The 26,236-nt window shown below is 38.0% G+C and overlaps 2 protein-coding genes across 6 annotated transcripts in view; one reads left to right on the forward strand and one right to left on the reverse strand.

The window, feature by feature from the left end:
* Positions 1-22,981, reverse strand: part of LOC127454826 (anoctamin-5-like) — a 50,172-nt gene extending 27,191 nt beyond the window's left edge. The window contains exons 1-4 of one of the 2 annotated variants that reach the window (XM_051722281.1): positions 22,670-22,981; positions 13,905-14,023; positions 13,475-13,536; positions 856-963 (exon numbers count right to left, since the gene is read on the reverse strand). In XM_051722281.1, the coding sequence (XP_051578241.1) occupies positions 856-963; positions 13,475-13,536; positions 13,905-13,964 (230 nt within the window). In that variant the 5' untranslated portion in view covers positions 13,965-14,023; positions 22,670-22,981. The remainder of the gene's footprint in view (positions 1-855; positions 964-13,474; positions 13,537-13,904; positions 14,024-22,669) is intronic. The other variant, XM_051722289.1, reaches the window with a different exon arrangement.
* A 458-nt stretch (positions 22,982-23,439) lies between these two features.
* On the forward strand, positions 23,440-26,123 carry LOC127411600 (protein TSSC4-like). Of its 4 annotated transcripts, none has more exons than XM_051647317.1 (4): positions 23,440-23,998; positions 24,207-24,299; positions 24,599-24,617; positions 24,823-26,123. In XM_051647317.1, the coding sequence occupies exon 4, from the start codon at positions 24,898-24,900 to the stop codon at positions 25,822-25,824; it is 927 nt and encodes a 308-aa protein (XP_051503277.1). In that variant the 5' UTR covers positions 23,440-23,998; positions 24,207-24,299; positions 24,599-24,617; positions 24,823-24,897; the 3' UTR covers positions 25,825-26,123. The 4 variants fall into 4 exon arrangements, with proteins under 4 accessions (XP_051503277.1, XP_051503283.1, XP_051503274.1 ...); XM_051647323.1 differs by having other exon boundaries at positions 23,440-23,903; XM_051647314.1 differs by having other exon boundaries at positions 23,441-23,998; positions 24,207-24,316.
* Positions 26,124-26,236: the final 113 nt, after the last annotated feature.

A 26,236-nucleotide genomic window follows, 5' to 3' on the forward strand; every position in this document is an offset into this window, starting at 1 on the left:
GCAAAAAAGAAACAGCTTTCTCTAGAAACTCATCAGTCAATCATTGTTTTGAGGAACGAAGGCTATACAATGCTTGAAACTGCCAAAAAACTGAAGATTTCATACAAAGGTGTACATTACAGTCTTCAAAGACAAAGGACAACTGGCTCTAACAGAAAGAGAAAGAGATGTGGAAGGCCAGATGTACAACTAAACAAGAGGATAAGTACATCAGAGTCTGTAGTTTGAGAAATAGACACCTCACATGTCCTCAGCTGACAGCTTCATTGAATTGTACCTGTTCAACACCAGTTTCATGTACAACAGTAAAGAGAAGACTCAGGGGTGCAGCCCTTATGGGAAGAATTGCAAAGAAAAAGCCACTTTTGAAAAAGAAAAACATAGGAGCGGGCAAAGAAACAGACATTGGACAACAGATAATTGGAAAAGAGTGTTATGGATCTTAACCCCATTGAGCTTTTGTGGGATCAGCTAGACTGTAAGGTATATGAGAAGTGCCCAACAAGACAGCCACATCTATGGCAAGTGCTACAGGAAGTGTGGGGTGAAATGTCACCTGAGTATCTGGACAAAACGACAGCTAGAATGCTAAGGATCTGCAAAGCTGTCATTGATGCATGTGGAGGATTTTTTTTATGAGAACTCTTTGAAGTAGTTTAAGAAGTTCTGAATTTTTTTTTCAAATTGTAATAGTAATTTTTCATGTTATTAATATCCTGTCTATACATTGTGATCAGTTGAATGCCACTTTGGTGAATAAAAGTACCAATTTCTTTCCATAAGAGCAAAATCTGTACATTATTCCAAACTTTTGACTGCCAGTGTATATGAGTGTTTGTGTTTTTAGTGGCATACCGCTTTCTTGTCTCCATCCTTGTCATCAACATAGGACAGGACAAAATCGATGCGACGTACACCATCCCTGAAGTACACAGAGTCCCAGTTCTGCTCAAACTTGTCAATCTACAGAAAAAACAGAGATTCAAATCAAGAACATACTCTCTCATAGACAACTACAAGACCATAGAGCCTTTGAAAGTTGCCTTCATTCACAATGAGCAAAACGGGACACGACACATGTGATTTCTATCAACTGTGAGGGTATTTTATTTTTTCCAGATGACAACACCCCATCAGACCCAGATATTCATGTATCATACTGCATGATTAGTCACTGTAGTGCACAGGGTAGTGAGTGTAATGAGAGAAAGCTGAGTAAAACATCATCCCACTAGCACTGCAGAAATAGCATCATGATGGCACAAGAGGCTCCAGGAAGATCTGCTGTGAGATGTGCAGACAAAACTACAAGTAAGAAGAGAGAGGTTACTTCTCATACAGACAAACATTATACAGAGCCAAACACACTCACACATACACAGACACAAATATGAATGAAAAACAAAAACGTTTGCTGTCCATCTTTCCTTACAAAACATACTGTATATAGTTTAATTATAACCATGGTATAATAGAATGATATAAGGCAACAAGAATAATCTTCTTTGAACTGAGTGCAAATAGCATCTATTGCTATTTGCACTCCTAATTAAATACTAATATGCAGTACAGAGGCATCACTGCAGTGTGTTTATTGTGTTTATTTAGATTCCCACAGACACCCTACACCAACCCCTACCCCTTAAACTAACCCTAACCTTACCTTAAAAAAAAATAACCATGGGTTTACTACAGTAACCATAGTATCACCATGGTATTTTGTAGTAAAATCATAGTAAACCACAAAATTAAACATGGTTACCATATTAACACCATATTACTGTAGTAACCCCATGGTTAATTGCTTTAAAAATATGGACAAAAATCATGGTTACTACAATATTACTATAATAAAAGCATGGTTAATTTTACCTTTCTCTAAACTCCCTACCATGTCCCAAAAAAATCTACAAAATAAATCAACCTTCAAATTAATTTGTATTTATTATTATAAATAATATTCAAGGAAATATTAAGAGTGAAGACAGGAGACAGCATGGGAAAAAGTGGGACAAAGGGGGAATCGAACCCAGGACGTCTGCTTGATAAAAACTCATCCACGCTGTTTTTACACAATACACTATTGCAACAACACTTGGGGGGTGCAGTTTGACTTTAATTTCTGTGTTTCCACCAGACTACTGGAGTGCAAATAGCCCCGCTGTATGGCAGAAGATATTTACACCTAGTGCAAATAGTCACTCTGATAATATGGTAATGGTATTACCAAGGTATTTTGATCTACAGTATACCATGACTCCCTTATAAATACCATGTTATTTACCTGGTACTTAAAGGCATTTCAAAGACTACCATGGTATTATCATTTTATCTGGTCAAAAAACCCATGGTAATACCATGTTACTTTTTTTCTCATATTTTAAACTGAGTCAATACAAACCTATTTACATAATTGTTTACACACCATATGCCATTTTAAAAAGATAACCCTGCCATCTCAGCCACCCTCAACCATTTATAAAATCTAAGCCATTAATAAAATCAAGCAAAACGAGTATAACAAAACCTTAGAAAATGAAAGAAACATCAAGAAACCCATACTAGTACTACATCAAACATCATAGGCAAGTACAAACATGTCCTTAAAGGAATAGTTCACCCAAAATGAGAGGGATGACGTAAGCTTTTTGGTAAGGTCACGCGTGGAGGAGGCACGAAGTGTGTCATTGTTTACAACAGAAACTTGCACAGAGCACAGACCAAGCGCCGTTCAAACCAAAACAATATAAAATAAAATAAAAATAATTTCCAAATAATAATAATAATTAAAAAAAAACAATGTAAACAATGACGCGCATCCTGACTCCTCCTCCACGTGACGCATGACCTTACCAACGAGCTTACGTCATCCGTCTCATAAGCGTGCGTCACAGAGATACGGAAGCGAACATTTGTAGTTAAAAAGTATATAAGTATTGTTTTGTTTCTAAAAATAATCAATCGTTTGCGTTCAGAAGAACTTTATTTGTCGACTGGAGTCATGTGGATTATTTTGATGCACCCTAAATATGCATTTTGGACCGTCAAAAAATTGAGTAATACACTTGAACTGTTTAAAGGAGGAGGCCTAAAATGAAATCCTAAAAGTCTTAAATTCTGTTTTGATGAAGAAAGAATCTCAGATACATCTTGGATGGCCAGTGGGTGAGTAAATTATCAGCAAATTTTCATTTTTGGGTGAACTATTCCTTTAAGGTAAAGCCAGACCTGTTGGTTTTGTTGAACGAGAGAGAAACTATTGCACTGTTCACTATTGAGAAATACAGTTGTGCTCAAAAGTTTGCATACCCTGGCAGAAATTGTGAAATTCTGGCACTGATTTTGAAAATATGACTGATCATGCAAAAACTTAAGGATAGTGATCACATAACAGAAATCACCCAAATGGCCCTGATCAAAAGTTTACATACCCTTAAATGTTTGTCCTTGTTACAGATACACAAGTGACACACACAGGTTTAAATGGCAATTAAAGGTTAATTTCCCACAACTTTGGCTTTTTAAATTGCAATTAGTGCCTGTGTATAAATAGTCAATGAGTTTGTTAGCTCTCACGTGGATGCACTGAGCAGGCTAGATACTGAGCCATGGGGAGCAGAAAAGAACTGTCAAAAGACCTGCGTAACAAGGTAATGGATCTTTATAAAGATGGAAAAGGATATAAAAAGATATCCAAAGCCTTGAAAATGCCAGTCAGTACTGTTCAATCACTTATTAAGAAGTGGAAAATTCGGGGATCTCTTGATACCAAGCCAAGGTCAGGTAGACCAAGAAAGATTTCAGCCACAACTGCAAGAAGAATTGTTCGGGATACAAAGAAAAACCCACAGGTAACCTCAGGAGAACTACAGGCTGCTCTGGAAAAAGATGGTGTGGTTGTTTCAAGGAGCACAATACGATGATACTTGAACAAAAATGAGTTGCATGGTCGAGTTGTCAGAAAGAAGCCTTTACTGCGCCAATGCCACAAAAAAGCCCAGTTACAATATGTCCGACATCACCTTGACACGCCTCACAGCTTCTGGCACACTGTAATTTGGAGTGACGAGACCAAAATAGAGCTTTATGGTCACAACTATAAGCGCTATGTTTGGAGAGGGGTCAACAAGGCCTATAGTGAAAAGAATACAATCCCCACTGTGAAGCGTGGTGGTGGCTCACTGATGTTTTGGGGGTGTGTGAGCTCTAAAGGCACGGGGAATCTTGTGAAAATTGATGGCAAGATGAATGCAACATGTTATCAGAAAATACTGGCAGGCAATTTGCATTCTTCTGCACAAAAGCTGCGCATGGGACGCTCTTGAACTTTCCAGCACGACAATGACCCTAAGCACAAGGCCAAGTTGACCCTCCAGTGGTTACAGCAGAAAAAGGTGAAGGTTCTGGAGTGGCCATCACAGTCTCCTGACCTTAATATCATCGAGCCACTCTGGGGAGATCTCAAACGTGCGGTTCCTGCAAGACGACCAAAGACTTTGTATGACCTGGAGGCATTTTGCCAAGACGAATGGGCAGCTATACCACCTGCAAGAATTTGGGGCCTCATAGACAACTATTACAAAAGACTGCATGCTGTCATTGATGCTAAAGGGGGCAATACACAGTATTAAGAACTAAGGGTATGAAGACTTTTGAACAGGGGTAATTTTTTCATTGTTGCCATGTTTTGTTTTATGATTGTGCCATTCTGTTATAACCTACAGTTGAATATGAATCCCATAAGAAATAAAATAAATGTGTTTTGCCTGCTCACTCATGTTTTCTTTAAAACTGGTACATATATTACCAATTCTCCAAGGGTATGCAAACTTTTGAGCACAACTGTAGAAACACATGCCTTTTATAATCCATAAAAGCCACACAGGCGCAGAGGAGGAGAAAATGCCAGCTCTAGTCACAAAAATGCTGCCCCAGACTTTATGGCAAGCCAATAGAGATAAGTCACATAAATGCTTGTGTGCTTGGCATACTTGCCTAAACAAGGCCGTTCAGAGAAAGGAACAGAGAAACCTATTAAACTAAATAAAGTAGGGGCTGCTGTGCTTTGAGGAGTCAAAGGCTATTTTATTGCAGACCACTAATTAAATGGGAGAGAGCTGACAGGAGCACTTAGTACAGGCGTGTACTTTGTTAATCAGCATTACTGTTCGGGGGGCACCTTTCCTCCCTATGTTGATTTGGTAGGAAAAGATTATTGATCACTATTTATCTCAAAATCCCAACCTTCAGTATCAAGAAGCTAACGCCTTTGAGCAATCTGTTGTGACTGGAGCAGAATGTCGAGAGAAGAGGAATGGTCTGAACTCTTCCATAATGTCTATGGTCTTCATATAATCTATTCACTACCCTCCAGTATCGACTGCTTTAAGACTAGGGCTGCAACTAACGATTATTTTGATAATCGACTAATATAACGATTATTAGAACAGTTATTCGGGCAATTATTGCAACGATTAATCATTAGCTCTTAACCGATTATTCAGCTTGTACCTTGACTTAAAAGGTTGTATTAAACGTGCTTACTAATAATAGAGGACAAAATCATCTTTCAAAAATACCTCTAAATGACATTCATTGAATTAAAGGGGGAAAAAACTTTTTATTAAGTTTAATTTAGTAAAACAAATCACTGCAAATAATCCCATTGTTATCAAGTGTTTTTGTCTTGTTTTCCATTTAAAATTGTCTAAAAATCCTTAAAACAAGATACATTTACTTGAGAAGCAACATATAAGATATTTAGACTTGCTTTTAGAGAATGTATCTTAAATATAAGTGTATTTTGTATACAAGTGTATTTTTACACTTGGTTATACTTCTGCGAGTGCAGTAAATACAAAATATACTTATATTCAAGATCTATTCTCTAAAAGCAAGTCTAAATATCTTCTGCTGCTTCTCAGGTGAATGTATCTTGTTTTAAGGATTTTTAGATATTTTAAAATATTTAAATATTTAATATATTCAACATTCTCAAGACAACAATTTTTTCATCTGCAGTATAGCTCCTAAGTTTTAGATATTCATACTGGAAAAACAACAACAAATCAAAAACATATTTTGTTGCAGTGTATAATGGGCGAAGACTACCCTATCTCACCTTTTTGTTCACATCGATCCATTTTTAACTATCAAAAAACAAACTCCCTCTTCTTAATAAAGCTGATTTTCTTCACAGTAAGATACACAACCCAACACATATTTATTATGATTCACTTTGTGGAGAGCCAACACGTTATAATCTAACTGGAGCAAGCGTGCACGAGGGACGAGCGTGCCCGCGCCAGAGTATGCATCAGCTGGGTGCAGTTTTAATCTCTCCCACTTAGATCGGGTCACTTCACAAGACTCATGGAAGTGGCGCAGACCACACAGAAATATGCCAGTTTCGGAGTTTGTACTTATTTACATGATCTTCTTCCTTATTTGAACTGTAATAAAGGATGCATTAAATATATAACAGCAAGGTGTTTCCTTTAAAGATGCTCTGACATGCAAGTTTTGCTTCAGTGGAACGGCAGCGCCGGCTCCGCTGTATTTCACAATGCGAGTGCTTCTGTATTTAGTTATTTTGTATTTTTGTATAATTTCCTCATACTTTGAGATCTACATCACCTGAAGCTGTTTGGAAAGTTTAGAGTGCATCTGGACTGTGAGCTGTGTTTTCTCTCCTCAATCAGGTGCGAACTGCAGTGCTGCTCTCACGCGCCATCATTAGTTTCATATATGATCTCATGTTATGTTAAATTAGATCAAACGACAATTCAACAACAAAAATTTGTCAACTTTTTTTGTATTTTTTTTTTTATTGTCGACGTAGCCGATAACGTCAACTAATAGTTTCAGCCCTATTTAAGACTAAACATGAAGGACAGTTTTCATAAGAAATTAGGCAATGACAAAATAATCTATACAAAAGGCACATTACTCTTTGTGCATTCCAGTATGTTAGCGAATAGAAGTGTCAAATATCACACAACACATTTGTTCTAGTAATTCAATCCGTGTTTTTTCTACACGGATAAGTCCATAGAAGTCAATGGTCGCACGGCCCATAGAGCACTGTTGAAGCCATGCTTCAATGGGAGTCTATGGCAGATACCTATACCATTAGATTTCAGGGAAGTAAAGATCAATCCTCATTGGACGAGAGGCTCTAAATGCGCCATTTTGGGTTCCCGTATGGATGACATGCTTCTCTGGGAGTCAAAGGGAGCTTCGCAAGAGCTATTTGCTTTGAACTTGTGTCTGACTGCCTATTGTACAGTGGGCTTTAAATCAATGTTTTTTTTTGTACCGCCTGGAAGCCTGGCTTCTCTACATGATGATTGGTCGAGCTTTCAAATGGGTGGGACTTCGCCATAAACGGCCAATAAATGAAATAAATTTGAAATGGCAATGTTTTGTGATTGACAGAGTATGAAATGTAAAATCTTGAGCGCAGTGTTTGGTGGCTACCAGGGAGGCAGGAATTGGCTGGTAAGCAGGTCTGTTAGCCCCTGCTTGTAGATGCATGAACTACACCCTCTGGTGCTTAAAGTTGAAGTATATCATTTCTGCGCCACTAGCGCCACCAAACATAACTGCAAAAATACTTTGTTTTCTAAACAGCTGTCTCAATATGCCACCCATCTGCCTTTGGTAAAACAAAGTGACAGAATTGTTGGGGCGGGTCTAAGCGAGTATCTCAAAACAAACAAAGCAATTTTCATCATGACACAGAAAGACAGTTTGAGAAAATGTACCTATGAATGGCTTTCTTAAATCTGATGACATCACAGCATACAATGAAGCTAGGTCAAGCTTGAAGAAAGGCATAAAAAATGCCAAAAATTCCTATAGACAACGGGTAGAAAATCTTTTCAACAGTGCTGACACTCGGAGTATGTGGCAAGGCATCAGGACAATTACTGATTATAAGAGCAACTCTGTCTGTTCCCATGGTGATGTTGCACTGACTAATGAGCTTAACACCTTTTTTGCTCGATTTGAAGTCAATAATATCATGACAAGTGCAATAATCCCAGCAGCAGAGACTGAACAGACACTTACACTAAGCACACACGAGGTACAGCGTACATTGTGGAGGATTAATCCACGGAAAGCTGCAGGTCCAGATGGGGTTCCAGGATGGGTACTAAAAGACTGTGCTGGACAGTTAGCTGAAGTATTTACAAGTATCTTCAACATGTCCCTAGCGCAGGCAAGAGTCCCCAAGTGCCTAAAGTCAGCTATCATAGTACCAGTACCAAAGAAAACAAACATCAGCAATTTGAATGACTACCGCCCAGTTGCCCTCACTCCAATAATAATTACGTGTTTTGAAAGACTGGTCCTTTCTCATATTAAGACTGTCATTCTTGCCTTTCTGGACTCACATCAGTTTGCTTATAGGGTCAACAGATCTACAGAGGATGCCATCGCTCTGACTATTCACACTGTCCTGTCACACTTGGATAGACAGGGCACATATGTGAGAATGTTATTTGTTGACTTTAGCTCTGCTTTTAATACTGTTATCCCAAATAAGCTCATTCTTTAACTTCATCATCTAGGACATAGCTCATCATTATGTAACTGGGTCTTGAATTTCCTGTTGGAGCATCCTCAGGTGGTGAGATTGGGTACACATCTGTCTTCCACCATAACTCTGAGCACTGGCACTCCACAAGGATGTGTACTGATTCCTATCCTCTATTCCCTTTTTACATATGACTGTGTTCCTACACTTTCCAATAATAATCAGCCTACAGAGTGGAGGTACAGAACTTGGTAAGCTGGTGCTCAGAGAACAATCTGGCCCTCAACACAGGAAAGACCAAGGAGCTAATTATCAACTTTGGGAGATCACAGAAGCCTGAAAATGCGCCAGTCCTTATCAATGGAAATAGTGTGGAGAGAGTGTCCAGTTTCAAGTTTCTGGGCACATATATCTCAGAGGACCTTACATGGACAACAAATACTACTGCACTGATTAAGAAAGCACAGAAACGACTGTTTTTCCTAAGGATGCTGAGGAAAGCTGGTCTGCCCCAACAGATGCTGATGACTTTCTATCGGTGCACCATAGAGGGCATTCTAACATACTGCATCTCTGTGTGGGTTTTCAGCTGCACAGCCAATGATAGGAAAGCACTCCATATGGTTGTCCTTCGAGCACAGAAGATAATCGGAGTTGAACTGACATCACTGGAAGACATCTACAGAACACATTGTCTGAAGAAAGCTATCAGCATCTACAAGGACCACACACACCCATGCCATCACATGTTTGAACTACTTCCGTCTGGCAGGTGTTATAAGACATGTTATGCCCGTACTTCAAGACTGAGGAACAGCTTTATTCCCAGAGCTATAAATGCCCTGAACCAAGCCACCAAGAACTCTCTGCCTTTTTAACTGTCTTTTAAAACTGTTGGCATAATCAACAGCATTCACAGAGACTGTTATCCTGTCCGGAATGGTGTGGAATTGCCAAAACTGTTACAGGGGTACTGTCTGAACAATTAACATTGACATCGTTATATATTGTACAATTGTGTATACTGGGTATATTGCTGTTACTTTTGTCATTACCATTTCCATATTGGATTGATTGCACACGTTCAAATATTTATATATATAATCTTACTATTTCTTATTTTTTATTTTATTTTTATTGTGCTACAGCATCTAGTAAGGAAGCTGCAAGTGTAATTTCATTGTACGGGTGCAATGAGAGTTGTACATATACAATGACAATAAAGATTAAATCAATCAATCAATCAATATTAAGCTGGGATAGGAGAACGTTTTTATCTTAAGTTACATCCTTCAGCTTTAAGAGCACGATTCCCCATTGACAGCCATTTAAAAACAACAATGTATTCTAACAAAATATTATTATTTTTTTACAAGAACAATTTTGATCACAAACATTTCATTACATCGCACTACATCCTTTTCCGGTGACTGGTTTTTTTTTGGCGGGCTCGTAAAGGCATGAAATTGACTTTCTTTTACCTTCGCATGCTATTGATGTCACAGCACATGCACGAGCCTGAAGCATCAGCACCAAGCGGAGCGGCCAAGCAACAGCAAGGAGCTCGAGCACTCACTTGCGTGAGGTTGGAAACAAACTTAACTCACACATCCTTGTTTGACACACAGCAAGAGACGACGATAAGGTACCCGTTTCCTACACTACATGTGCAAATCTTTTGCATGTGACAGTCTGAATACTCTAATAAATAACCGGGAACTTTGCAGTCTTGTGTCATGGTTATATATAATATTAATATTCATTATAACAATGTGTTAAAAAACATAGTGAATTAATGTGTAATGCATTATTCATGAAACATCAATCTGGAATTATGCCATTTTTAAGACAGCTTTTAATTGTGCTAATCGCCACTCTTTAGAGTTTGGTGTAAAATTTAATCTGTCATTTATTTAATTCCTTTTTTTTGTTTTACCTAATTTGATCACCCAGGCCACACTCACATTACTGTAGCCTACCATTACCACGCTCATGTTGTGTTAGAAGCGTTTTGACATAATTTTTCTGAGGGTGCAGAGCAAGACACATGACAACTGGTGCCATGATCGTGCAAGCTTCTGGGGGAGGGGGACACTGCACCAGCAGAGCACCGCAATAGAAATGAATGGTATGAATGCTAACCGATAGCTCTCTTTAGGTATTTTAGAGCTCCTTGGTGGCTACACGCAAGGGCATAGATTTGCCTTGAACATTGGGGGGGGGTGTTACAGTGTGCATAATTTACATGTTTCCACTGATCATGGCATATATATTGATGGGGGGGGTTGTACTTGCTTGTTTTTATTATTGGGGGGGGATTACCTCCCCCCCATCCCCCTGGAATCTACACCCCTGGCTACATGCATAGTTATTTGCAATCTGACGTATCATTTATTTCATCTTTCATAATCAGACACTTTGCCAGTTTGGCTGCAAAAACCATTTTGAGCTTAGATAATTATTTTTGAGTACCTTTTGGGAGCAATTGCTGTGCTTCCCTACTTTTGAAGTACCAGCCCCCACTGCTACGCTCTGTGCTGTATCTAAGCACTAGCATCTTCATATCAATGTTAGTGACGATGAAGGGTAAAACAGAGTGACAAATGCATTGCTTGTATTTAAGACAGATATTGATGGACCACCCTTCCTGTTCAGGCTCATCACTCTATCATAAATACACACACACACACACACACACACACACACACACACACACACACACACACACACACTGAAGGAGAAGGAGAGTAAAAGAAGAAGAAAAAACAAGGTATTGCTGTGGTCCCATCTCAATGTGTTCAGCAGAAATTATCATCAAGAATAAAAGGACACTAAATTCAAACTATACACCATTTAATTCAGTCAGCTCTGAGAATTAAACTAGATTGCTGAGAGTTAGGCTACTGTCTGGATGTTTTATAACACATGCGATTTAAAGCAATGCGGTATATTTATATATATATATATATATATATATATATATATATATATATATATATATATATATATATAAAACACGTTTTGCCTGTAGCAGTGTGCATGATTTGTAAAATTCACCAAAAATTCTAATTTAAAACAAGCTCCACAAAGGTAGGCAACAATCTCACCCTGGGCCTGAACATAAACAATGTATCCATACCTCAGTTGTATCAGCCATCATATTTTGCATAAAGTACTCCAATGTTGGCGTGTGACAGGGAGAATGTAGTGTATAAAAGTTCCATGTCACGTGCTGCACTCTAACAGAAAGACCTCTGATATGAACGGTTTTACTACAGACTCCTCCTTACTACAGACAACTGGGGGAACTTCTTGTTAACACATACCTTTCTTCTGTCTGAGTTAAAGGGACAGGGAAATTCTGTCATCATTTACATACCCTTATGTGGTTCTAAAGCTCTATGGCTTTACTCCGTGGAACACAAAAGGAGATGGTAGGCAGCATTTTAGTCCCAGGCACCATTTACTTTCATTGCATCTTTTTCCGTACAATGCAAGTAAATGGTGACAGCTGAAGCTGTCATTCTGTCTAATACCTCCTTTTGTGTTCCTCAAAAGACAGAAAGTCATACTGGTTTGGAACAACATGAGGGTGAGTAAATAATGACATCATATTTATTTTTGTTTGAACTATCCCTTTAAGGCCTTTGTTAGAGAGTGCATGTGTACACAGCAAAGTCGTCATTTCATAAAGTGACATACGATAAAAGACAAGTCTACTGGAACCTCTCTTGTAAATATCTTGCATCGATGTTGTGGGCCTGAGATAACCATGCTGCTTATTGTAATACTTTATAATTTAGTAGATTTTCTACAGAGTGGTGCTACAGCTTCACCTCTGGATGCTCCCTCACAAAAGTGATTTCACAGGGGTGAGTAATTTCAGAACCATGCAGTTATTTATATCTCTACCTAGGTTTAGTCAGAGATTCTGAGCTAAAAACACAGCATTTTCTGCCAAAAAAACACTCCTTCAAATAGTGCTGCTGACTGCACTGAGGAGGAATGTACAATTACCCCGCTGAAAAAACAGCATAAGCTGGTCACCAGCATACAGTACATTGTATCATGAATGCTGGTCCAAAATAAGGGATTCTGGTTTGCTGGTGTTCCAACAAGGCTTTCTGGCTACCTTACCCAGACATCCTTGGTTAACCAATAACCAGGATTACCAGACAAACCATATAGATTTTTTGTTTTGCTGGTGAACAACATGGCAAAAAAAAATAATAATAATAATAATAATCCAGCAAAGGAACTGTGTGCTGGTTAAGCTGGTCTTTTCAGCATGGTAGCAAAGTGTACATTTAAGACAAAAATAACAAGGGCATAATTTATTGATGCTTTTAGTTCATGTTTACATATTTGCATGTGAAAATGCCAAAGTCAGTGCTGAGGGGAATCAGATGCCTTAACATGACTTCAAAGTAGAAACATGACCTTTGTGCTGCAGCAAAACAGTTGTATACTAAAAAGAATACAAAATCAGGCCCAATGTTCCCTCAGATGAGGTCATCCTACACTATCTCTGATGCAAATGGAACAATCATCATCTTTATCTTCATAATACATAAACAGCTTCTAACTGATTCACATGAGTACTTGTGGGAGAAACAGCCTCTCCAAACCTTTTGACCTGTTTTCGAGTGCTCCACTTAGAAGTTCAAAAGTTTATATTGGCCCTACACAAATGTTTATAACAGAAATGTGAAAGATCTTAATACTTAGCAGCCTCATGGCCTTCGTTTGCTCACACATCTTTTAACAACCTCAGAATATGAAAAAGAAAAAAAGAAAAGAAAAGAAAAAACTTTTTTTCATGTTAATATGTTACAACAAAATACAATTCACAGTAACATTCGGTTTCCCTTGAAAACTAGGAAGAGCTATGGCAGGAAATCAGAATGAAATTAGAGCAGTCTGACATCTTACCTCCTGATGACCAGGCAGCTGTGTTCCTCGGTCAGAGATGGAGTTAATGCTGCCATTATTATCTGTGCATGAGACAAAAATGGCATGAGTATTTATCAGCGCTACATATAAAAGTGCTTTATGGTAACTGGGAAAACAGGAAATATTTGGTTGCATAAAAATAGAGTTTTTCAGTCCTTCCTGCCCACACATTGTGGAAAGCTGCCAAAGGTGAGCAGTAAAAATGTTGACAAGCAGTGACTAGAGATATTCGAATGACAGCTAAATTGATTTCTGGAGTTTCTGAGACCAAAGGAATCTTGTATTTATTTTTCTTTGCTGAAGAGAAGCTCTAGCTAAAGTAAATTCAAGTTATACAATGTGTTTGATAAATATTATTGCTGACATAGTGAAATATCACATAACTTGACAAAATGCAGTAGTATATTACATTTCTCTGTCTTTGCTGTTCTTTTTCTTTCTCCCCCACCCACTCTGACAGACATTCCATTGGTTAGTCAGTCAATGCCTGTAAGCTGACTAGCCAAATTCATGGGATAAAAGCACTTCCTGTGGGGAACAGACAGGCAGAGAGTTTTTGTACCAGAATACACACAATGCATAAAACCAGGCTAGTGTATGATGTCACACACACACACCACAGTAGGGAGAAGTCTCATATCGCCAGCCAAACAGAGTGGAGATAGTTAACTCCCCAAAAAAGTGCAATAGTGCAGATTGTTTTATATACTGCATATATATATATATATATATATATATATATATATATATATATATATATATATACACACACACACACATACACACTGCCATTAAAAGTTTGGGGTCACTTGCCTGAAATGTTTCTCATGATCTTACAAACATTTTGATCTGAAGGTGTATGCTTATATGCATATATTACATATAAACACACACACACACACACACTATATATCAAATGTGTGTGGGTGTTTATATGTAATATGTATACAGTACATATACATATATAGTGTATATACTGTACATATATGTATGTATGTATATATACACTACTGTTCAAAAATTTGGGGTCACTTATTCTTTATTATTTATTTTTTTTCCTTCACATTTTAGAATAATAGTAAAGTCGTCACAACTATGGAATAATAGAAATGGAAATATGGGAATTATGTTGGGACTAAAAAAATCCAAAATAAATCAAAACTGTGTTTTATTTTAGCATCTTCAAAATGGCCACCAACTTCTTGAGGTATCACCCTGTGATGCTTTTTAAACAGTATTGAAGGAGTTCCCATCTATATGTTGGGCACTTATTGACTGCTTTTCTTAATTATTCATCCAAGTCATCCATTTCAAAAACTTTTTTTGTTTTAAATAACATTTTAGTTTTGTAATTAAATTAATATGTTGGCACAATTATATTTTTGTCTACAAAACTAATTTCAAACATTTAAGCATACACCTTCAGATCAAAAGATTTTTAAGATCATGAGAAACATTTCAGGCAAGTGACCCCAAACTTTTGAATGGTAGTGTGTGTGTGTGTGTGTGTGTGTGTGTGTGTGTGTGTGTGTATGTATATATATATATATATATTATACACACACATTCTTAACTTTGAATTGCCACTTTGTGCCTTCCATAGCACTGACAGCAACACAAACCAAGAAAACATGAAGCTACACAACACTTCACCCATCAAACCAATCTCTCACATTTACACCTGTATCATATACATGCAAGCAGCCATTGTTCTATTACAGTTTCACATGAAAACATTTAGAATGCATGAGTACATTTTTGATGAGAGTAGCTGTAAACACATGGCTTGGGCAACCTAAAAAAAAATAATCACACAGTGGGTCTGTTCTGGCATTTTTACAGACAGCAGGACTGGAAGACACAGCTAGACAGACTCATATCCAGCCTTATAGCACAGGCAAAGACCTTGAAATATTTAACAGCTATAAAGCAATGAGCAGATGAAGGTAAGGCAGATAAAGAGGAACCGACATTTGTACAGGAATGAAAGAGTGAATGAAGGCATCAACATTTTATTCAACATATGCAGCATTTAGAGTAATGTTCACAACCCCAAACATGTGGCATCACAGACGAGCACACTTATTAGAGTACGGTCTCTGAGACGCTGACAAAACATAATAAAAATGCTGAATAATAAAAAGAAATAAACTAGACAAATGAGAGGAAATGAATATGAGAGAAAACGATGCATATCAGAGTGGAGAACGGACAGAAAAGTGGCACACGAAGTTAATCTCTGTCCGTACCTGCCTGAAAGGTCCTCCGGTAACCCGTCAGAACGGCACAGCCATCTTAACCCGTCAGATGGTTAGGAGTGGAAAGATGGAGGAAACATTTTTAAACCACACAAACAACTTTTTCACCCAAAAAATGAAAATAATGGCATCATTCTTTTAACCTTTTGTTGTTATAAACCTGTATGATTTTCTTTTTTCTGTGAAACAGCCTCAGTCACCATTCACTTCCATTGTATTTCTTTTCCACACAATAAAAGTGAATGGTGACTGAGGCTAACATTCGGCCTAACATATCCTTTAGTATTCTACGGAATAAAAGAAAGTCATACGGGTTTGAAACAACATGAGGGTGAGTAAATGATGACAGAATTTTCAATTTTGAGTGAACTTTCTCTTTAAAACCACTACATAAATATTCTGTTTGCTAGTGCAATTGGAAATATAGGTGTATATAGGCCTGGTCTCTATCATGCGATTAGATCAATATTTGCTCTGGGAAGAGCTAGCAGGTGTTGTGTTCTCGCAGGCTTCCTGTGATCATGCTATTATGGGTGGTGATTAGGCCTTCTGGGAAAGAATGGGACCTTTGTGTAATACTTTGAAGCAGAGAGGGAAAAAGCAGCAGTGGTGTTGATAAAACCTGTCTAAATACAAACCTTGCATTAATTTCCTAGTAAACACATAAACAGTGTAACTCAACCAGTGTCCTACACCAATGTTAGTTACTTTTTTATCTTTACATCAGATAAAGTTACAGACTGACACTATTTTCAGTTAAGTTTGTTCAGAAAATGGAAATGAAGATGGATGAATTCCAATTCAACCTCACGTGTCAATGCAGACTCTTTATAGCGGGGGGGGGGGGGGGGGGGATGAATTCATCAGCTGAATGTATCAAGCTTACATCATTGCACCCTTAATGCATGACAAAACACATAAATCTCTACAAGAAAAGTGTGTCAGGAACCACCATAGAACCAGGTCATTCACTGAACAGTTATTTCACATAATTAGGCAATGATGTATATTTGAGAACAACCCCCAATTCCAAACCACACTACTCAATTTTGTGTCCCTGCTTAGGGTAAGATCTGTTGATAAAGCCAATACAATAACACTGGAACTGTATTTATTTTTTTATCAACAGGACACAATGGTGTCCCTGAGGAAATGCAGGCTTTGTAGTCAAACAAAAAGCCTAATGACAATTCGACTGTATGGTCAAGAGCAGGGCAAACATACAGATGAAAGCAATCATTATTAGATGGTTTCAAACAATGAGCATTCTGGAATGTCCTGGTTTTGTTCAAGGTAACATACATACTGTCCAGTACACAAACAAATGTGAACACAAGACAAACATACCAAACTCCACATTTCCAGTCATTAAGGATAGCTGGATACAGATTTTTAAAATTAATTTGATTCAGACACATTCATTAATGAATCACTCAAAAGACACAAAAGAACGATTCTCTCACTAATCAGAAATCATTGTGGTTTGTTTTGCTCTTCACAAGAGCAAAATCTAGCTGATGTGATATTTTTAAGCAGAGGAAAACTAGAAAAATGTATATTCACTATAGAACTTTCCATGATTTTTAAGATTTTATAAATTTTCATAACTTTTCCATGGCCTAGAAATCACTATTTTTAAAGCCCCTGAAATTTTAAGGTTTTCCATGACTGTGGGAACCCTGTGATTAATCTGTTGATGCTGAAGTGACACAATATACTTTTAATGAAGGCATAATTTAAACAAAACAGGTTTCCTTAAAAAGTATGATCCCTTTATGAGTTTATTCCTGAACTTTACTGGGTCAACTACTTGTTCATACAGTATTCCTATCAAAGGGAAAACTAAATTATAGAGACTGTTGCCATAGCAACAACTCTCTCTCTTTCTCTCTCTCAATTTCTCCTGATTACCGACAAGCGTAGCATGACCTCACTGTTGACTGCAAATGGAGCAGCAACAAAACAGCTTTAATTCAAATGTTGCTCTTTTGAAAAACAAAAAATGTCAGTTCAAAAAATATTTGAATAATGACTCCACATTGTCAGGAAACATTTTAGTTAAGTAAATCCGTAACTAAATTCCTCTCTGTATTACCTTACATGACAGGTCAAGGGAACACAAAAACATGTGCACATATATACAAACAAACAAACACACTCAAACACCACTATGTCAGGCATGGTGTGAGAGATGGAGGCATTGGACATCTATTCATGGTCCATGGGTGTCAATGTTGCAGTCTCTAAACAGGATGCCATGAGGTCTTCCCTGATAAGAGACTCAGTCTTCTCTATGACAGGCCAGGGTGACAATGCACTGATAAACAGAGTGAATAGACAGAGCAGCAAGTCACACTGTCAAACACAACAGTACATTACAGTACTCAGTCCCTTTGAAAAACAACAGTCAATATTATTATGGGACAAAAATAAAATGATTCACATTTACAAAACATGGTTACTACAAGATTACTATTGTAAAACCATGGTTAATTTACCTGGATCAAACCTTTCTATTAACTCTCCGGCCTTCACTGTAAACAAATCACTGCAAGGAAATCAACTTTTATATTCATTTTTATTTATTAATATATAGGTAGTATTATAGGAACTATTAAGAGTGGAAACAGGAGGGGGCCTGGATAGCTCAGTGACTCCAGCCAGGTCTCCTAAGCAACCAAATTGGCCCGGTTACTAGGGAGGGTAGAGTCACATGGGGTTACCTCCTTGTGGTCGCTATATTGTGTGGTTCTCACCCTCGGTGGGGCACGCGGTGAGTTGTGCATGGATGTCGCGGAGAATAGCGCGGGCCTCCACATGCACTATGTCTTCACGGTAACGCGCTCAACAAGCCACGTGATAAGATGCGCGGATTGACGGTCTCAAACGCAGAGGCAACTGAGATTCGTCCTCCGCCACCCGGATTGAGGCGAGTCACTACGCCGTCACGAGGACTTAGAGCGCATTGGGAACTGAGCATTCCAAATTGGGGAGAAAAGAGTGGAAACAAGAAAAAGTGGGACAAAAGGGGGTAAATCGAACCCGGGTCATCCGCATGAAAAACGCACAACCACTCCATCTTTACGCCCTTTGCCTTGCAACGACACTTCGGGGCACAGTTTTTCTTCAATTTCTGTGTTTCCATCACACAATTTGAGTGCAAATAGCCATGCTATGTGGCTGGTGCTATTAACACATAGTGCAAATAGTCACTCCGATTTTTAATTTAACAGATTTGAAAACTGGAATGTAAAACAAAGTTTTAAAAATGGGATTTGTCACATGATCTCTAAAATTACACACAAGTAATTACATGCAAGTGCAGAGAGGGATAATTCACCCAAAAATGAAAATTCAGTCATTGTTTCCTGTGTTATTATAACCCCATATGACTTTCTTTCTTTTTCTTAACACAGAGGGAGAAATTGTATAAAAAAAAAAATAAATAAAAAAAAAGTGATGTGTGCTCAGTGATGTCATACAATGGCAGTTTATGGTGACTAAATCTTCAAGCTTCAAAAAGGACGCAAAATTATAATTCAGAAGTCTAACAAATTATTGTATGTGACTCATAACTTTTTCTGAAGAAGCAAACTAATATCTAATGTATTATTTAGTGAAACTCTTGACCGACCGTTGCTCACCTGTGTGCGTTCATGAGAGCAACGGTTCACGCAGCCTCCACTCGCGAAACTGGGCGTTTAAGAGAGAATCAGCTTTGTTTTGTCTCAACCGGACCAACAGCGATATTAACAACAGAAAAAACAACATAGCTGCACACAAACCAGTGAACAGATCTTACATAACATGTCTGAAAAGTTTGAAGTCAGCGAGAAGAAGCATTTCTATGCCAAGACTTATTTGTTTGAACCGGAGTCCTCGGAAATCAAACTGAAGAGCCTAAAGGCAGCCACAGTCACACGGTTTCCTAACCAGATGCCAATGACAAATGATAAAAGCTACATTTTCTATGTTAATCAGAGTTTTTGTCCTAACCAGCCACGATAAATGACGGGACATTCTGACGATCGCTTGATTTCTATTTGTGCCGTCACACTAGGAGCCCCGTCCCCTGTGAACTAGCACTGTAACCAAAATCTTACTCATAACAGTATATTAAAGCCAGAATCTCACTAGCCAGTTAAAAACTACTTGAATTTTGCAGATGGTGTCACACCTACTGACTGTTTTGATGAGGTCTCGCTCTCTTCACTCTGAGTTTTGTCACACACACATCTGTTCAGAATGGAGAAGACATGACATACATTACGCTCCCTCCACCTTCCACTACGGTTCTTCCAGTTCAATTTCGGGAAGCAAAACACCCAATACCTCCAAAACACTGCGATCTCCTGTCCTCTCTGTCTGAATGTAGCTTCTGAGTGTGTATGTGTGGCTGCATCAGCCTGTTTCATCTCTCTGTTTGATTTCTGATTCATGCACATAAGGCTGGGCATAGAAATGCATCTTCTCGTCGACTTGTTTTGCAAATTCTGCATTTTCACTAAATAAGACATTAGATTTTATGAGTGTCATACAATCATTTTTAAACTTCTAAATCGTACTTTTGCATCCTTTTAAAAGCTTGAAGAGGCGGTCACCATAAACTGCCATTGTATGACATCACTGACCACAAAATATTTTCACAATTGCTCCTATTGTGTGAAGAAAAAGAAAGTCATATGGGGTTATAACAAGTAAATAATGATTTAATTATAATTTTAGGAAGAAATATCCCTTTAACATGTCTGAAATTACTAGTTCCATGGCCCTTTTTTATAGGGTTCAGAGAGGACATTTACAAGACAAGGCTGGAGGGTGGACATATTCAGTTAATGCCTCAAAAAGCCACACAATGCAATATTGATGATGCCATAGAAATAATTATGATGATAAGAACCATTATTACCACACTTCAATTAGGCTACAGCACCAACAGGAAGCTTTATAGCTGAATGAAGCACTGTGGCATAGTAACAATATTTTATGCAGATGATATAAACTGTCCATTAGCAGTGGGTTTTGAGGAAAGACTGAGATGGATTGTCTACTAAGAAAAGTTTTACAAGCCTTTGCAGAGCTGCTTATAAACGTTCTAGAGCAGTCTCTCCGTTGTGGCCAGTTGTTCATTTTGCTGTGAATTATGCACCCATTACTCGAAAGTATATTAAATGTGTAAATCTTGTAACTGTAGCTTCTGAATCACTTGGACAGTAAAACATCACATTAAAATGTAAAGTTTCAAAAAATATTCAAGAATATCCAAAAATTCCCATTCGTGACTGGTACAGGTTTAGTAAAATGAAAGGAAAACTTTTGTCAGCACTGTAAATCTCTAGAACAGTTTTTAATTAAGACAGAACAACGTGAACCATGGCAGTGCCACAGTCTTGCTCGAGATGCATAATCAAATTACTACCCAATGAATCACCAATGAATTTGGATCATCATTTCTAAACCCACTCCAGCATTAATGCTTTAATAAACATTAGTCAACCTCTGCAGGAAACAACCTCAGGGTGACTGGAACAACCAGACACCACACTGATTCATTTCAGCTCTGCTCAGCTCTTTTAGAGCATTTAAAAAAAGGCTGAGTAATACCAGTGAGATCAAACTACACTGTTAGATGACACATCTGTCACATCCTTGAGCTGAAATGTCAGTACAGGACATTCTATCCATAAAATGCATGCAGTTTTTGGATCCAGCAGCCTTTAGAGAAAACAATAATGTTCAGAATTTGCTCTTTTGTTTGATTCAATACTCATCCAAAAACATTTCACTTCAAACTCTACAGTATACCATATTCTGCAACAACATATTCTATTCTTGTGGTCAACCCAGAATGCACACGTACATCACAATCTAATTAACATCTACTAAATATCTTAAAAAGATCAGATTTACAAACATCTCAAATACATCCTCAGAAGGTCTTATTGACATACGTCTTATAGACTTATTGCAGATTAGCAAACAACGTAAAAAAGATGTCTTCCAGATGTAAACACACACATCAAAAAGACATCTGGGTGATCCGGTAGTCCCGTGATTCTCAACCAGAGTGGCTCGGCCACTTCCAAGGGACCCTCAAGATGACTTAAATTGATTTAAAATAAGTTAAATCAAAATAAAATGAATAAAACATAATACTACATAAACTGACCTCATATTTCTCACTCTAGTGAAAATGCTCCACTGAACACTCAAAGCTTTTTTTTTTTTTTTTTTAAAGGGGTTGTGAGTGAATATTTTCAAGGGGTCCTTGGAGTCAAAAAGCCTGAGAACACTGAATGAATCACATCAACACCAGACTTTGATTCCCAAGTTAAACTGGGACTGAGGCCAAGCCATGTGGCCAGACAGAGTAACGTGAAATATTATTAAAGGGGTGGTCAGGACCTCCAGGCAAGGAAACGTTAGAAATGAGACACGTATTGAGTTTCCCTATTCATTTCCAAAACAAATTCATAGATGGCCGCGTAGATTAATGAACACCAGGTCTCTTTTTAATGCTTTAGACAATGTTGAAAACAAGTTTACGGAATGCAGGATACTTGTACGGTGCCAGTTGATGCCAGTCTCTGGATGTAGACCAGAACTTTTCCATGCCTTGACATTTCAGCTCATCCTTCAGAGCGGTTACTCCACTGGATTAAACTCATTTTAAGCTCAGAACAATACAACTTGGATACATGGTTTGTATTTGTGTGCATATATTTTTGGGGTTTCCCCTATCCCCCCAACACATACCTGACATAAGTTCTGCATTATTTCCATCGTATGCTTTTGAATTGATGAACATCCTGTCACCTGATTTAACGCAGCTGTTACATACATTCAACTTTTAATTTATACAGGCTACTCCCATTCAATGGACATTAGCTTTACATAAGTGTAGCAGTTGCCTTACCTTCAATTTGAGTATCCAACGTGTTAGACATTTCTATCAGAGTGGCTTCCTTGGTCTTTCCTGTTATTCGCTTCATCATAAGTTAGTACGTTTCTTTTCCCCCACGGGACAATGAAAAAAATCTTTGTCAATCGCGAGAGAAGATCGATTAATCTGCCTTTTCGGTCTGATTAACCTGCCGAATATGATTTCGGCTTTCAAGCTGAACGATATGTATGTAAGGAGAATGTAGTAATTGTATGTCCTCCGTTTGCTTTCTTCTCCATAACATCAATAATTAGGGCGGCAGCAGCAGCAACGGGATGAGATGATGATGATGATGATGAGGATGATGTCTTAAAGGGGAGTGTCCGACACGCCAACTCTTTCCGTCGGCATACTGGCACGAGTGTAGGTATTAACGGGGCTCTTAAACGTGTCACTTTTCTTATTTCCATGTCTATGTTAAGTCACACAATTACGAACATATATAGATATATATATTTTTTAAATACATTCAAGGTCAATATGTAAAACAATATGGCGTATCTATATGTTTTTCCTTTCCCTAGAAAGGAGAATGTTAGAAGGGCAAGATGCTTCCTTACTATGTGATTTTCTACATATTAATTAATTTTTAATGAAAGACCTAGTAGATCGTATGTTTGGGTTCTTGGAGCATTTGCTCCCTCTGTTGGTCATTTAACAGACTTTTCGCTCACCTATGTAAACTACATTACCCACAAAGCACCTCTTTATATATTCGGGTTTGGAATGCGGAATTAAACGATAGCAGGGTACACTTGTATAGCGGAGAATGGGAGACCACAGCAAATATAATTTATTTATTTATTTATTTATTGCTTCTTCGTTTGCTCCGACAGCAAAATAATAATAATAAAAAAATACTATTACGCTTTCACAGCTTTCCAAAAGAAGGAGAAAATATAGAGAGCAGTGGATTACAGCAGTCTGAAGAGAGAGAGATTTAGAGATAGTCATTTTCGGTCACTTGTATGACAAACCCTATCGCAGCTGTGGTAAATCGTTTTTTAAAACTTATTCCAGAGCAATATAGTACAAAGTATAATGTTATAAATGTACACAAATAATTGTAAAAATTGCACATATAAAAAAGTTTGCCAGATTTACGACGCTACATGAGGCGGAAACACGTCATCATAGTCTGTGAAAAGGGTCCATCCATACGACGTACTTGTGGACTCACGACGAGCACGGATCAAATAAAAACAATGTACTAATGACAGATGTTTTATATCGCTTATAAATTCATTAAGATTGAAGTCTCGAGTAATTCGGGTTGCAAAGTTGGTCAACACATTTAGGCAGGTTAGTAGCGTTAGCTGTGATGTTTCCTTTATGCGAATTAGTTAGCTTAGCATGCTTGCACAGATAATGGTTGTGTTCCCTGACCATTTCATGTCATGTAATGATGATTAATCTTTTTTAAAAAAGGCTGTAGTTTTTACATTGAAACTATTTCATATATCTTCTAATTTAGTAAACGTTGTCTCACTGTAAGTTTGTATCTCTACAGCATATAGGCCTCAATACTGAACGCCATGGCCATGACTTTCATCAACAGTCTGGATGGGACGATTTTAGCTAAACTAAGCAGATCACAGTACTTGTGAGTCATCAACCCTAGTAAGATACCTGCCTACACCCAAACATTATTTCATCTTTATTCTAAATTCAGGTATTACATGCTTTTTAAAGAGTATTGCTATTTTAAAGCAGGTGAGTTCAGGTGAGAACCACATTTAAGTATCACAAGATTTATCTGGAAAAGTGTGTGTTTTAATGATAATTATTAATATGTTGAAATTGATGTGCTTCGTTATGTCAGATTACCTGCCGTTTACAGTATAACTGTATTTGTATGTTTACTGAGTGAAAATCTCTTGTCTATTATTCTGGTTCCTACAGGTGTCTCAGGAACCTTTTGGTGAGTGAGTAGTTACTCATATGCTTTCCTCTACATAGTTCATGTAGTTGGTTTCCTTATCAGAACTAACATTATGTGCAGTTAATATATACATATATAATCTTATTTACTGTAATTATTACTATTTAAGTGTACTAGCAGGAGATTGTAGCACATCTCAAATACAAGTGTTTTATTCAACATTTCTTTCTTTGAATTTTTGTAGGTCCTCCACTTAGTATCGCTGTGTAAATATCCAGCTTCTAATAATCCCTTTACCTAACCTCAGAGTAGCGGCATTATGACTGATCCAAAATGCAAAGAAAAGGATGTCCCTAACAGCCTGTCTAATAGAGATGCCATTGAACTTCCTGATGATCTGTTTTTAAGCGACTCTGACCCTGATGAGCCCACGGAGCATTTTAGCAGAAAGGTTGAGGACTTGTCGTCTTCCTCGGAAGAGGAAGAAGATGCTCGGCCTCGCCTGCCTGTTCCTCAAGACAGTCCCACTTTCAGACTGACAGGTGGGAGCTCTGGTTTCTGTGATCGTAGCAAGGACATCTTCGCACAGTTGGATAGTGCTGCAAAGCTCGCTTCTAAACAGCTAGGCGAAGACAACATTCTTGATGGCATGTTTGCGCGTCCTGCTCCACCGTCACCTCCACATGTAGCTCAAGGGAAGTGTGATGTTGACCCAGAGGCAACCAAAAAACAACCTTTGGGTAAAAAGCTCCCAAACTATCTTGCACATCCTGAGCGCTGGACCCACTACAGCCTTGAAGATATCCCTGAAACCAGTGATAGAAAGAATAGCCAGGTGGCTCCACAGGACATACAAGGGCTTCAAGAAAGCAAGAGGTCTCAGAATGTCGTGTTGGAGACTTTCACTCCAGCTTTCAATCAGGATCATGCCAGCAGCTATGAGAACAAGATTGTGTTCACTAAACCCAAGAGCAAAGATCAAAGCAGGAACAAACTTGACCATCTTAGCAAGGAAGAGGTTGGACTTAAACACTTGGATGATGGACAAGAGAATGAAGAAGGAGAGTCTACACCTCTTCATCATCTTGGCTCATGGAAGGATGAAGAGAAGAAAAGGAAGTGGTTTCCTGAGAAAGAGAAGGAAGAGGAAGACAAAAAGGTGACCAGTGTTGTCTTCAACAGTGGCAGGAAATTAAACCGCAAACGCTTTCGTAAAACACTTGAAGATGAGGAAGGCACAGAGTGAACTTTAATCCTTCAAAACTTGTTTTTATGTTTCTATGGACATGAAACCTCCCATCATTTTGTATTACCAATCTTGCTTTTGGCATTTATGGGGTTAATGGCTCAATGAAAATGATCAAGTCATAAATTACTAACTTCCCAAAGTATCCTTTGTATAAATTAGCCGTCATTTGTCTGCAGTGGTATCAGTGTTTTAGTGTATGCAAAACTATTCTGAAGTACTGTGTCAGTTTTTATGATCACTTTTCATAAACTCAGTTATGTATGTACTTTAAGATGACATTAAACAATGGTCCAGTATCTTGACTTGACAGTAAACATATAAAGCTCAATGTTTTGCATGCCTATATTTGTATGGATGATGAGCGATGCAAATAAGGAGATTAATTACAGCACAAATAATATTGAAACCA

The sequence above is a fragment of the Myxocyprinus asiaticus genome, chromosome 2 (genome assembly GCF_019703515.2).
Source record: "Myxocyprinus asiaticus isolate MX2 ecotype Aquarium Trade chromosome 2, UBuf_Myxa_2, whole genome shotgun sequence".
NCBI lineage: Eukaryota > Metazoa > Chordata > Actinopteri > Cypriniformes > Catostomidae > Myxocyprinus > Myxocyprinus asiaticus.